Source organism: Mauremys mutica, chromosome 2 (assembly GCF_020497125.1).
Source record: "Mauremys mutica isolate MM-2020 ecotype Southern chromosome 2, ASM2049712v1, whole genome shotgun sequence".
NCBI classification, from domain to species: Eukaryota; Metazoa; Chordata; order Testudines; family Geoemydidae; genus Mauremys; species Mauremys mutica.
Window position 1 is genome coordinate 123,738,211 of NC_059073.1, and position 14,813 is coordinate 123,753,023.

Sequence of the window (14,813 nt, forward strand, 5' to 3'; positions counted from 1 at the left end):
TGGAGTGAAGTCCTACGTGATGGTCCCTTGCATTTTGAACTTGCTCACCGACAAGCTGAAGAGGACACGAGGCGCAGGAGGAGGGAGAGACTGCTCTCATCATGGTCAACAGCCTCCTGCTGAGCCTGAAAACATCTGCCCTCATTGTAATAGAATTTGTGGTTCAAGGATTGGCCTTATTAGCCACCTGAGGACCCATAACTCCCATGGAAGATGATAATGCTCGGTAACGAGTGATCGTCCATCATCATCATTGTTCTAATAAATTAGCTAATGGATTTTCTTTCCATTATTTGCCCGGTTCTGCACTACCAGATGAGAGAACCAACCTGTTAAAACATGGGGGGGGGAGGAGTTATCCAGAAGTTCCCAATTTCCTTGTGCTATTTTCCAAAAGAGAGTTAATCCCCAATTAGCCTATGGACCATATCATTTTATCTGTTAAGGAGATTCTCTCATTTGTTGAAAGTTCATGTTTGCAGAAGCTACATAATATTTTTCATAATTATATGTAAAAATAAAATCTAACTGGGTAGATCCAGCCAAGTGGGGTAGACTTACTGCTATTGATTTGAAAATGCTAAATGCTAACTATGGTATGAAATAGAGTCCAAGAGCCAGATTCTGATGTCAATTACACCACATGTCAGTAAATCCCAAATCAAGTGGTCAAATGTCTCTCTCCAAGATATTTTCATAACTTGGCCAGCCAGCTTCATGCAGTTGACCATATAGTTGCTCATATGCAAACGATAGCAACGTTTAACAGAGTATGTGGTTTAATATTAAATCTTCTATGAATTAGATCTTTAACCAACCCAATTTAGTTCATTTCTAATTTCAGAAGACTTTAACCTGGAGATATCGGAAGTCCTTATGCAGAATGCACTGCTTAGTTTGCAGAAAGGGCTGTTCCAAGTGTGCAGATCAGACAATGACCAAATGTCAACATTCCTCTGGTATCTCATAGGCATGTACGTTGACACTGTTAAAAGCAAAGAGTCATAAAGAGGCCACGCAAGCAGCAAGACTAAGTCCAACTTATTCATCATTCCAAAATCACATACATTATGTTCTGCATTTTGTGATGCATGGTAGTTTCTGGTCAGGAGACACCAACATGAAACAAAATGGTATCCTTTAGAAATCCTCTACCCTATCCTAGAGAAAATTTTGTTGTGGCTTCTTATATTGTACCACCCCTATGAACTGGGGGCTAGATGGAAAAGCTAATTTTCAAACATTTACCAGTCCTTTAAAGGGAAACAAGTACACTTGTCTGACTATTTTCCAATAACACATAGGACTAGTATAAATGAGTTGGGTTTTTTTTAGAGAAAAATATATATTTTGTAGGTTTTGTGTGTGTGACTGTGCTTTGGCCAAGATGTGTGCCTGAAGTTAGACCCCGGATTCCATATTCAGGCCTCTAGGATGAAAAGCTGGCTTCAGTGAAGTCAATGGGGGTTTTGCCATTGATTTCAGTGGGGCTCCAATTTCATGCATAGTGCCTGATTAAGACCCCAAATGAGTGACCTGATTTTCAAAAATCCCACACACCTAGAATCTCCCACTGTCTTAAAGTGGAGGTGGTGTTTGCTCAGGTTTTAAAAATTAGGTAACTTATCTAGACACCTTAATCAGGATTTAGCCTGACTTTAAGCACCATTTTTATATATCTTGCCGGAGGCTATAGTCACTTTCACCATTCCCCAGTATAATCAGTTTTCCCTCTTTGTTTAAATTTCTGATATGAGAACAGGGGAGCCCATCTTAAAAAAAAAAATTGGAAAATGCGATCGTGGAACCACAAAACTCGGCAAGGAGATACGGGGACAAGTGTATTATGTCAAAATACTTTTTTTTTTTAATTGACCATATTTCAAGAAGTAGATGGTTTTACTTTTATCAATTGCTGTATTACAACCATTTGAACTCTGCATCTCACATTGCTGGAGAAAGACGTATTTGTATCTCACAATCACCAAACAACCAAAGCCAAAGGAAGGATTTAATAAGAGAGTTTCCATTCCCTAAATCCCTACATAACAGTCCAAAGACATGTCATGTCACATTATTCAAACTTGCTAAGTAATTTGTTTCTACATTCAGGGCTACATTTTTCAAACTGTTTTATGGTCTTTTCTATACTAAAAAGTTGTATTGCTTTAACCAGTATAATTAAAGCAATGCCATTGTATCAGTGTAGAGGGGCTTTTTATGGGTATAGCTTCTTCCCACGCAGGAAGGTGATAACTATACTAATATAAGTCACCTTTATTGGTATAATGACATCCACACTAGGGCTTGTAGAGATATACCAGTATCAGAGAAATAATCAGAGTCCTAACAGACATAGTTATACAGTAGAACTTTCAAGTGTAGACCAGGTCTAAGCGTGCAGTAAGGGAAAGAGTGTGCAATGAAACAGGACCTAACCATTACTTTGGCAAAAGCCCCGCTTGTTATCAACAGAAGTTTGACTTTTAAAGACTGAACAATCACCCCAGAATAATTTTCAGAAGGGAAACCAATGAGCCTAGTACAACTGAAAATAATTCTATATGAGGCATTTTGCAGACATGTTATTCCTCAAAACAAACAAAAAACCCCTCAGTATATCAGATTTCAGAGTAGCAGCTGTGTTAGTCTTTATCTCCAAAAAGAAGAGGAGTACTTGTGGCACCTTAAAGACTAACATTTATTTGAGCATAAGCTTTCGTGGGCTACAGCCCCACTTCATCAGATGCATGTAGTGGAAAATACAGTAGGAAAATGTATATACACAGAGAATATGAAACAATGGGTGTCACTATAAGGAGAGTGATCAGTTAAGGGGAGCTATTATCAGCAGGAGAGAAAAAGAACTGTTTGTAGTGGTAATGAAAATGGCCCATTTCCAGCAATTGACAAGGAGATGTAAGGAACTGGGGCGGGGGGTGGGGTGGGAAATAAGCATGCGGAAATAGTTTTACTTTGTGCAATGGCCCAGCCACTCCCAGTCTTTATTCAAGCCTAGTTTGATGGTGTCCAATATGCACATTAATTCCAATTCAGCAGTCTCTCGTCGAAGTCTGTTTTTGAAGTTTTTTGTTGTTGTAATATTGCACCTTTTAGGTCTGTAATCGAGTGGCCAGGGATTGTTATACAACAGTATATCTGAGTTTCTAAATCTCCAGGGATAGGCCATTGTGTTTGGACAGTGTGGATCTGTAATGTGGCCTTCCATAGCCCCCTCATATTTGGACTATACATACAAAGATTCTAGCAGCTCCTCCTCTGATCTGGTTCAAACAAACAGAGCCTTTGAACCCAAGACGTTAGTAACAGATTCAACCTTATTTTTTACTGATGCTGAAACCACACTGTTATGGAACATAATTTAAACGGTTAGTTGTTCTCCCCACATTGCTTTTAAGTTCTCAAAAGTATTAGCTGCAGTCTGTTACATTGACAGTTAGTCTTATGAACTTCCAGAGGAAGTTCAAAAATGATTTAAGGACGTGCCAGTTTCCTGAACACCCACATCATGAGTCGGTTCAGCTCCTAGCATCAGTGTTCTGCCCACCAATCACTCCTTCAGTTCCAGGCATCATTCCAAATATTTTCAGGTGCATTTAGCGCACAGATAGTGCAGCGGCTCCTGGTTCTCTCAACACTTCTGCCCGCCCCTTCCCAGGTTTAATCTCCAGTTCTCTGCTCTCCCTCTCCCATTGCAACAGGCTGGTGCCCAATAGCCACCAACTATTCTGAAAATGAAAAAGGAGAACTTATATAGCAGACCACACCCACCGACCCACTTGCTTACTTTGGTGTTATCACTTAAGTATCCAATGTTTTTGTGCTGTCAAACGCCACATTTTGTGCATAAAATTGCCTGCTGTGGACAAACAGATGCCTTTTTTTAATTAAATACAACCGTTTATTTGTACTTCCAAGGCAAAGTTATAGTGAGGTTCACAAAGGAATACAGAATTAGACACACAGAATATATCTGAGGTTATACTGTTAATGCACAGAAATAACTGTGCAGGATATACATTAAATTATACAGGCTACTAGTACTAACAGGAAGCAACAGCAGGATATTACGAGTACATAAGTACACCTGTTCCTAGAAATCAAACTGTCATTTGGTACAAAAATCAGTTTGTAAAGAGGCAGTAGGCAGCCAGCCAGCCATGTGGGCCAGAGCGCACTGTGGCATTAATATATATGAATTGTACTTAAGAAATTTGGAACAGCTACAGAGCAGTTCCCTGGAAAGCTGGGATCCTTCCTGTATTGATATTATAGTTTTAGACCAAGATTGCACAACCTTTTGGAAAGTTAGTTTCAACGATCTGAAAAGTCTTTCAAGCCCTCTCAAAATCTCCATACATTTTGAATGGATAAAACAGTTTTAATTTTTTTCTTCAAAATGTACAGAAGTGTTAAGATGTCTTAAAAACCATTAAGAAATTGCCTGTCCCATTTCTGCCTCCTCAGAAGCAATATCATACTAGAGTTCTGAAACAGTGATTGAAAGGGTTGCACGTGTTTAAACAGCTTAATGCTTAAATGCTAATTGACCTTTTATCCCAAGACATAAGGCCCACTCGGCTGTTCAATGCCTTCTGGTGCCAAACGGCATTTTGTTTAAAGGCCTCTAAAAGAAGAGACTCTAAGGGCACGGCTACACTTGCAGATGTAGAGCGCTGAGAGTTAAACCAGCCCTCAGAGAGCGCAGTAGGGAAAGCGCTGCAGTGTGTCCACACTGTCAGATTCGAGCGCACGGGTGTGGCCACATTAGCAGCTCTTGCAATGCCACAGAGAGCAGTGCATTGTGGTAGCTATCCCAGCATGCAAGTGGCTGCAACGTGCTTTTAATATGGGGTTGTGGTGAAGTGTGACAGGCAATGTGTTGTGTGTATGTGGGGGGAGAGAGAGTAGGTTTTTGGGGGCTGAGAGCATGTCAACATGCTGTCTTGTAAGTTCAGACAGCAGCAGACCCCTTCCTCCCCACCTCTCTCTCACACAGTCACAACAGCAGCATTCCACAGTAATGGCTAGCTTTGTCCCAGAGCAGAAAAGCATGTCGGCTGTCAGAAATGGAGCTTTGAAAGGGCATATCTGCATTCCTACAGCCGATTCCAAAACAATGACAAGAGTGGACACTTGACTTAAGGGGATTATGGGATGTTTCTGGAGGCCGATCAGAGTGCAGTAATGCAACACCACATTCACACTGACGCTGGGATGTTTCAGCCGAGGCAGAGCAAGCGTTATACTTCTCATGGAGGTGGATTACCAGGAGCGCTCCAGCTGCAGGGTCCTTGTCAGTGTGGATGGGTCGAGTTAGGACACCTAGGGCTACTTTAATGCGCTCTAACTTGCAAGTGTAGCTAAGCCCTAAGAAAGGAAAAGCCTTGCAAACTTATCCTGCTGAGCAAGCACATTGAATTACTGGATCAAAGTCAGCAGAGAGGGGAATTACACCAAAAGGAAGTCACTAACAGTTTATGGCAAAACCCACACAAGAGGACATTCATACTTTAGAGAATTTTCTGACTCAAGTAACCGTCTCAAAGAATCCCCAAAAGCACTATGTTCAATTCTGGTCCACCTTTATTAAAAGATCAACCATGTTGAGCAACCAGACTTTGTCAGCCCTGCAAGTCATTGCATAAGGCAGATTTTACTGTACACAAACAGATATCAGTGCTAAGGAATTGGAAAAGAAGCCCAGGAAGGATCTTAGGTATCAATTTCTGAGTCGTGATTTTATTGTGAAATGCAGAATTTCAATGAAAATTAGAAAGAACATAATTACAGGTTCCCACTGATTTAAGTAGAAATTCGATCAGGTCCTCAACTGTAGCTCTGTCTTCTCTTTTATGGCGAAGCATACCTGCCAAAGAAAAGTATGCTTCGTGTTGAGTTGTGACGGATGAAGAAAAGGAAAGGGTGATCAGCGTTGAAATCCTCTTCCATAAGCATGCAGAACATAGCAATGCCAGCAGTGGCAGCTGCAGCTTCTGTGCCTTCTTCATTCACTTCTATGAAAGACTTGTGTACAATTTTAGATAGAAAGAGGTCTCGTGCACCTGACATTCCAGACAAGTCAGCCTTGCCACTGTCAAATATATCCTGCAGGCCCAGACCTGATAAATCTGATTTAAGGTCATAGCTGTCTTCCAGCTTAAATTTAGGCAGATGCACGTGAACATCAATGGGATGCATATTTTGTGGCTGTGTCCATTCCTGGAGCTTTTCTAAGGTGATTTGCTTCTCTAGCTGAAATTAAAAGCACAGAGATCATTAAACTGTGTAGAGAGAGTCTGAATACCACCAGTGTAAAAGTATTTCTCTTCCAAAAACATTTAAAATGCAATATTGAAAAAGACGGTCTCTAAAGATACATGTATACAAAGTAAAGTAAATATAGACATAAAAGGCCTGACTCTGATCTTTGCTATCCCTGTAAAAACCCACAGTAATTCTATTAAATTCAATGGAGTTACTGCACATTTACACCCCAGTAATCAAGATCAGAATCTGACCCAAATCATCCAACTTTTTGCTGCTCTGTACAAAGGAGTTAAAGAAATACTGTACTAGTAACTAAAAAAAAAAAATTCTATCACTTCATCTAGCTACTTGGAAGTATAAGTCACTAAAACTCAATGAAAATAATTAACAATCAACAAGGGAGTTGCTTTTTCTTGACCCTTCAGTAAAGATAATCAGCTTCACCGTTTGAAAGCACAGAAAACACAACATCCAAAGCAGCTAAAAGATAAACTCCACCATTTAAAGGAAAATACAGGTTGACTATTATCTGTAACCTATTTTTATTTCACTTTGTCAACTACCTCATGGCTCAGTTTTGAGGATTAATTAATTGGTTGGGGTTTCTGCAGCACTTTGACAAAGTGAAGGCTGGTGTAAGTAACACTGGCTGCCAATAGATTTCTAAGGGACTGAACTGACCATCAGCAGAGTGCAAGGAAACTTCTGCCCTACTTTGGGCAACCCCACCCCAGGCCATCAGCAAGGAGAGGACTAGCATAGCATCCACTACACCCACCCAACTTGAGAAGATCCCCCTACTCAGAACTGACGCTCTTGGGGATAGTTAGTCAAGCTCCACGGCCGGATTCCTCCAACAGTGTGATGCAAAGCAGATGCACCACACCCTGGAAACTGGCCCAATATTTTATTTGATCAGTAAAACTCCTCCTACACTTCTAAAATAAATAACAATGAAAGTACTTAAGGACTATCAGAGGATGACGATAACTGGAAACAGCACGATTTTCCCCTTTTGTTATTAAATCTTTTCTGTTTTGTTGGTAGGATGAACAGGTGAAGGCATAATGTTAAAAGTTACAATTTGTGGGCTTTTGAATGGGTGAGGGGCAGACTGAAAACAAGGTTCTATATTACATGAAAACTGAAATGCTATCCAAGCAGAAACTGAGACTGGTTTGTGTAAATCACCTGCTGGAGTCCAGTGGAGTTATCATCAATGTCATCAGGTAACAAGATAATCATGCTAAGTTCTTTTCCATCATAGGGAAGCTCTAGCACACGACATTTCAGTTCAGAGATGTACCCCAAAGGATAGTTCTCTTTCTGATACATCATTTGCACTGTCTTTCTTTCATTCTGGATGGTTTACAAAAAATAAAGAACATTTTTTAAATTACAATTAAAAATCAGATTTCCTTACCTATGTTATTAACAATACCTTAGATTAAAATTGACTTTTAAAATCTAAATTTCTTTTCACTGTATGGTTTACCCCCTCTGCCCACATGGCAATGAAAATACTCACAGGTCAGATTCACGAATGCTTGATTTATTAACAATTCTTTGAAGACCTGGGGCTATGTAAATGCTAAGAATTATTAGCATATTATTATGTTCAGTTTTGCTTTCGGTTTCTCTTGCCTAGCATAATGTTTCCTTCTTCGACTGTAGAAACTAGCCCAGATTCTTCATTCAATTGTAGCTCCTTTACGCTCCTCCAATAGCAAGAGGGGCCACAAACTATATTAACGGCCTGTGAGAAATAGCCTCAGTGTAAAAGCTATCCCCAGGCACTGTAAAACTAATAGATTGCTCTGCATGGTCTAGGGTTGCCAACCCTCCAGGACTGTCCTGGAATCTCCAGGAATTCATATTTAATTAAAGATTATGTCATGTGAGGAAACCTTCAGGAACATGTCCAAGCAAAATTAGCAACCCTAGCATGGTTCCTCCCACAGTCACTGGCATAGGGGCATATATGGCAAGGAAAGAAGCCTTGGCCAAGTACAGGGTGATTCAGTTATGCTCAGCTAGCATAACTGCTTCCAGGGAGACATTAAAAGCATAATTTAAAGCTATGCTAAATTATATTTGGGGAAAACAGGTCCCGAGACAGAGTATTGGAGGGGCAAAATGTACTTCATGCCATATTTTCCTCCACTCTTCCATTCCTGCAGAAAATGGACAAGCAGTGAAACACAGAATCTAGCCCACTGATTTCAGGAACATGTTTATGTCAGTGTTTCTCAAACTTTTGTACTGGTGACCCCTTTCACATAGCAAACCTATGAGTGTGACACCCCCCCCCGGTAAATTAAAAACACTTTTTTTGTATTTAACACTATTATAAATGCTGGAGGCAAAGCGGGGTTTGGGGATGGAGGCTCACAGCTCATGATCCCCCATGTAATAACTTTGTGACCCCATTAGGGGTCACACCCCCCAGTTTGAGAACCCCTGGTTTATATCCAAACAAAAAACTGTTTGAATAAATTAAAGAACAAAACAAAAAACCAGAACGTGAAAATGTTTCTATTCATATTTGGTTTGTAATTTTAAAAAAATTTATAAAAACTTTAATTTGGGGCCTAAATTACCTGAGAGCATCCCTTTATAGATATTCTACAAGCAAAAAGATAACAGCATGTATCTACATTACCTTATTTAACCGAAATGGCATTGGTTTCGTGTTTGCTTCTTTAAATTTCTCAGCCCAATTTCCTTTGAAATAAATAGCATTCACCAACACTAGTTTGGTCATATTATTAACTGAGCCCTCAGACAACAGGTTGGGGATTTTATCTTAAAAGAAATAAAAAATCATTACAACATTATTTTACACCAGACATATCTACATTTAAAAAAAATCTGCTGTCTTAATTCAAGAAAAGATTTCTGATTTCCCCCCCCGATACAAATATAGTATATATAAGCACCATCCTCTTGTACTGTACTACATTATGCTGTGTATCATAATAATAGTCCATATATAATAACTTCACAAAAGTGTAAACCCTTATGGCCTAAATTTTCAGAAATGCTTCAATTTTTGGGTGCTCAACTCAAGACAACTTAAAGGGGCCTGATTTTCAGAAAGTGGTGAGCATATGCTATCTGGCATAGGGCTTCTTTAGGGTATCTGTAGTTTGGCACCCAACATTTAGGACTACATGATTTAGAAATAAGACCAAGATTTTCAAAACCAGATGCCTAAACTTAGGCTCCTAAATCCATATTTAGGCACCTATTTCGGCAATCGTTGGCCTTAATGTATGAAAATGCACATTTCTTTTGAGTTATATAGCTGCCATAAACACTATGTTCATGCATTTTCTGGTTTTACCAGCCATGTTATTGGATATCCCATAACAAGATGAAACAATTCTAACGGCAGCAGAAAATTAGGACATATCCCTAATGAGTAGCCACACAAAGACGCCCTTTATTTAACTAACCAAAATCTCTTACCTTCAGTCTGCTCTGCTACCCACTGGTTAATTTCTTTCCTTGCTTCATCTGAAGCAAGTAGAAAATCAACCGTAGCTAAATCAGCTCCATATAATTTCTGAGTCTTAGTCAAGAAGTCCTAGAATACACAGTCAGAAGGAATAGCTTTCATTGCACATAGAGAATATCTTTATAGCTATGTCTGGAAGGATTAGACTTTTTTCAGTACATGTTGGTAAACATCTATTTCATTCTACATATATAAACTGATGAAAAGACATTTCCATCAATAATAATTGAAATTTACAGAGAGGCACAGTAAGAAAAATGCTGCTTTCCAGAGTTTGATTTAAGGATCTTTGATTTCTATATTTTGACATATGATGTTGACAATTTGTGTTTTAACTATTATATATCTTAACTTTTTGAATCTCTATTGCTATTAAATCATTACTCTCTGACCTGCCCATTGTTAGAACCCCCCCCATAATTTCCCACAACTAGAAATTTAAATAGATAAATACAAAGGATAAAATGCTTAAAAATATTATCCGCCAACATTATAAAATAATAAAAAATAAATTCTGCCAAGCCTATTTAGAGCCTAGTGAAACAACACTAACTTAGGTCAGCTAAAGAATCTGTCTATCTCAAGGGTTGGGTGAACTGATCTTGCATTTTATTATTTTTGTTTCTGACAGATACAGGTGAACACTAATATTTCAATGCTCCCATTATGCATGAATATGAACTGATTGCTTATTACTGATGTTTCAGCGTTAGGCTTTTTAAATTGGGTGACGTTCTCCCCCGTGCAACAGGCCCATACAAGCCTAAGCACTACTGAACTCCCACTGAGATTTTAAGTGGGACATAAGTGGCCATCAGACCTCATGTAGGCTCTCTGCATAGGGGAGAATTTCACCTATGGAAGGTATGCTGGTTTTAAAGTATATCAGGTAGTGTACCACTGATATAACTAGCGAGTGGGATTTTCAAAAATACCTCAGTGACATAGCAGCACAATCCCCATTGAAAATCAATGGCAGTAGGCACCTAACTGCCACTTGTGCCCTTAAAAATCTCTCCCCCATATTTACAGATTTATCAGTTTGAGAGCCAGAAGCACAAATGGATATCAGACTGCTACTTCCCAAAGCAGGGTACTAAATTTGTAGCCAAAAATGGTTTGTCTTGTGGGTCCTTCAACTGACCTCAAATTTTTTACCTCATAAATATACAAATAATTAAGCTATTCTGCTTGGAATCAATCAATAACATGGCAGTTATGCAGTTTACTAAATTAATTCCAAATTGTATTAAGGTTTTATATAAATCCTGTTCCAGTGGGAGTTTTGCCACTGACTTCAAGAGGGGCAGGACCAGGCCCTAACAGAAATGGGAAGTAACTGATGATTGAGTTTTGAAAAATTCTACAGGAATTCTGTCACATGAACTCACTGCTAAAAAAACGTAGGACTTCTCTCCATAAAGCCGATTGGCAAGCTTCAACAGATAGGAAGCTCCACTTCTGTTTATGTCAGAGGTCAGGGTCTGAAATCTTGAATGAAGCTCTTCAACAACATCAAAATGAAGGGTCTAGATTAAAAAAAAATATCAATTAATACAGAATACTTAGTAGTAAGTGTTTGAACGATCAGGCCCTTTGAATAAGGAGGAAAACAAAAACAGTGTTTGCCTTCTGATTGATTGTAAGCTATCTGAAAACTTCAGCTAGTGCAAAATCTAGTGGTTGACTTAATGGCAACACAAATATATCACCTGTGCTCAGTCACTTGCACGGTCTACTAGTTTATATTTGGGCACAATTCAAGCTGTTTATTTTAATCTATAATATTTGGCAGCTCTCCCCCTATACGCCATCCAGCCATAGAGATCTGTTTGGACACTGATATTAGTCCCCAGATACTAAATCTGTATGCAAGGTGCTACCAACAAAGGGACCTTCAGTTCTCAAATTCACTTCTTTTGCTTTTGCTCCCTCAGAGCATATTGCAAGCCCTATCTATTCTCCCACACCTTATTTGAACATGTGAGTAAGGTGAGCTTGATCTGATTTAGTGTGGTTTTCTTTTATTTTTAATAGATGATAATATAAATGCTGCCACATATTATTGATGTCTGATAATTTAAAAATTAAATATGTTACTGTAGTGTCTCTTTAAGGGCATATTTTCTCTCTGAGTGATTCTCAGAGATAAGTTATTCAACAGGATATATGCATTATGGAGAGATCTACCTGAATCTAGATGGGCCGACGAGAGCGTATCAAGGACCTTCAATGCACAGAGAAATATTTGGACAAAGCTAAACTAAACCAGAGACCACACGTAGGACATGGTCTAGGGTCTTTTCCAACCCTGATATTCTATGACCTGATCCAAAGTCCATTGAACTCTATGGAAAGATTCTTATTGATTTCAATGGGCTTTGCATCAGGCCTCGGTGTCCTGGGAAGTTTCAATCTGCTTTGTATAGGCGAAAAGATTCAGTATTAAGGCACTATAAAATGGGTCCATTACCCACAGAAACAAATATCCACATGCATCTTAAAATCTTTGGTAGCTATAACCTTTCCCACAAGTTTCTCTGACCTCCCTCCTTCCGATGACGGTTAATGTATTTTCACAAATATTACAAAGTACTTTGAATTAGAACATAGAATATCACAGATTAGCATGTCGAAACTTGTCTGAGTGGTTTTCTATTAGCCCCTTTTCATGCTATTTCTGCTCTGAATAGGTTCAACCTGGGTTGGGCTGTTAGTTTAATTTAGATGATAGAATGGGAGTTAGTTTCTGAACAAAGTTCAGGTCTGACAGGTGGTGATGAAATAGTTTTATTGTTCTAATGGATAACTCAATGCTGCCTAACAACATAAAAGAGCCCCTCCTAAAGCCAACAATACAAAGGAGACAATATTCTTAAACAAATATATTGTGACCCCCAGCAGAGTGAATTCAAACATACCCTTTTACAACTCCATGTGCCATTCCAATAAAACAGAAAACCATGAATAGCTGAATCCCTCCTAAGCAATAAATCCCACATGAAATTAGTACCAATGCTGCCATCCAGAATTGTTTTTTGTATTTTAAAATTTATAAATACTAATTTTGAAATCTCCCATCTCTAAAACCAGAATTTAACCTACAGGAAATCTTCACCGCACTAGTTAATGCAGTTTTTTTACTGGCTGAATTTGATAAAGGCTGAACACAAAGAGCTCAGTTCTTCAACCCTTGCTTATATTCAATAGTGTTAATCCCTGCAGAGTACTCCCATTGATTTCACTAGAATTGGGGCCAGCCACAGTAATAAAACAAAATTGAACAGCTTTTGTTATTAAAAAATGTGGCTAATGTAAAGTTATGTGGAAGTGCCTGATTAAAGCCCATTGAACTCAAAGGGAGTCTTTCCATTGACTTCTGTGGACTCTGGATCAGGGCCATCAGGCACAAAATACAATGAAAACACAAAATACAGTGTTTAAAGTTAAGCATGTGCTTAAAGCCTTCATGACTTAAGCATTTAAGTGGTGTGCTGAAAAGGAAATAATTTCCAATCGGGGCCTTATTTAGAACATTAGGCACCTATTTTTGAAAATATTAGTCTGCAGATGTGCTCAGGGCTGACTCCAGCGGTTTTACCGCCTCAAGCAGCCAAAAAAAAAAAAAAAAGCTGCAATCGCGATCTGCAGCATTTCAGTGGGAGGTCCTTCGCTCTGACCGGGAGTGAGGGACCCTCTGCCGAATTGCCGCCGAATAGCTGGACCTGCCGCCCCTCTCTGGAGTGGCTGCCCCAAGCACCTGCTTGCTAAGCTGGTGCCTGGAGACGGCCCTGGATGTGCTGAATATTACTATTGTGGCTGATCTCATTCAGATCATCTTTGATATGAGACTGATAATGACTTGACTCTAAATGAGAAGGTGGGTGAGAATAGCTTTTATTGGACCAACTTCTGTTGGTGAAAGAGAGAAGCTTTCGAGATACCTTTCCCAGACCTGAAGAGCTCTGTGTATTCAGTGTCACAGACAAATAGAAGATTAAACAGGTAGTTTACCATCCTAGCCACTATGGATGTAAAAGCCCTCTACACCACATTCTACACAAAGATGGACTACAAGCCATCAGGAATAGCATCCCCAATACCATCACGGCAAACTGACAGTTGTGGGTGAGGACAAAGTCACAAAGTTCAGCCATTTCAGATTTGGGGACAATTTATACCTTCAAGTCAGCGGCTCTGCTATGGGTACCCGCATGGCCCCTCAGTATGCCAACATTTTTATGGCTGACTTAGAACAACGCTTCCTCAGCTCTCGTCCCCTTACGCTACATTGATGACATCTTCATCATCTGGACCCATAGGAAGGAGGCCCTTGAGGAATTCCACCATGATTTCAACCATTTCCACCCTACCATCAACCTCAGCCTGGACCAGTCCACACAAGAGGTCCACTTCCTAGATACTACAGTGCTAATAAGCAATGGTCACATAAACATCACCCTATACTGGAAACCTACTGACCGCTATACTTACCTACATGCCTTCAGCTTTCATCCAGACCACATCACACGATCCATTGTCTACAGCCAAGCTCTAAGATACACCCGCATTTGCTTCAACCCCTCAAACAGAGACAAACACCTACAGAATTTCTATCAAGTGTTCTTAAAACTGCAATACCTGGTGAAGTAAAGAAACGGATTGACAGAGCCAGAAGGGTACCGAGAAGTCACCTACTACAAGACAGACCCAACAAAGAAAGTAACAGAACACCACTAGCTGTCACCTACAGCTCCCAACTAAAACCTCTCCAGCGCATCATCAAGGATCTACAACCTATCCTGAAGGACAATCCCTCACTCTCACAGACCTTGGGAAACAGGCCAGTCCTCGCTTACAGACAGGCCCGCAGTGAGGAAATACTCACCAGCAACTACACACCACACAACAAAAACACCAACCTAGGAACAAAACTCTGCTACAAACCCCAGTGTGAACTCTGTCCACGTATCTATTCAAGGGACACCATCATAGGACCTAA

At 39.7% G+C, this 14,813-nt stretch overlaps 1 protein-coding gene across 1 annotated transcript in view; it reads right to left on the minus strand.

The window, feature by feature from the left end:
• Positions 1-5,743: 5,743 nt before the first annotated feature.
• LOC123363200 overlaps positions 5,744-14,813 on the minus strand; it is a 41,150-nt gene continuing 32,080 nt past the window's right edge. Inside the window, exons 11-15 of the mRNA XM_045004082.1 lie at positions 11,203-11,340; positions 9,763-9,880; positions 8,954-9,096; positions 7,483-7,650; positions 5,744-6,276 (exon numbers count right to left, since the gene is read on the minus strand). Of these exons, the coding sequence (XP_044860017.1) occupies positions 5,875-6,276; positions 7,483-7,650; positions 8,954-9,096; positions 9,763-9,880; positions 11,203-11,340 (969 nt within the window). The 3' untranslated portion in view covers positions 5,744-5,874. The remainder of the gene's footprint in view (positions 6,277-7,482; positions 7,651-8,953; positions 9,097-9,762; positions 9,881-11,202; positions 11,341-14,813) is intronic.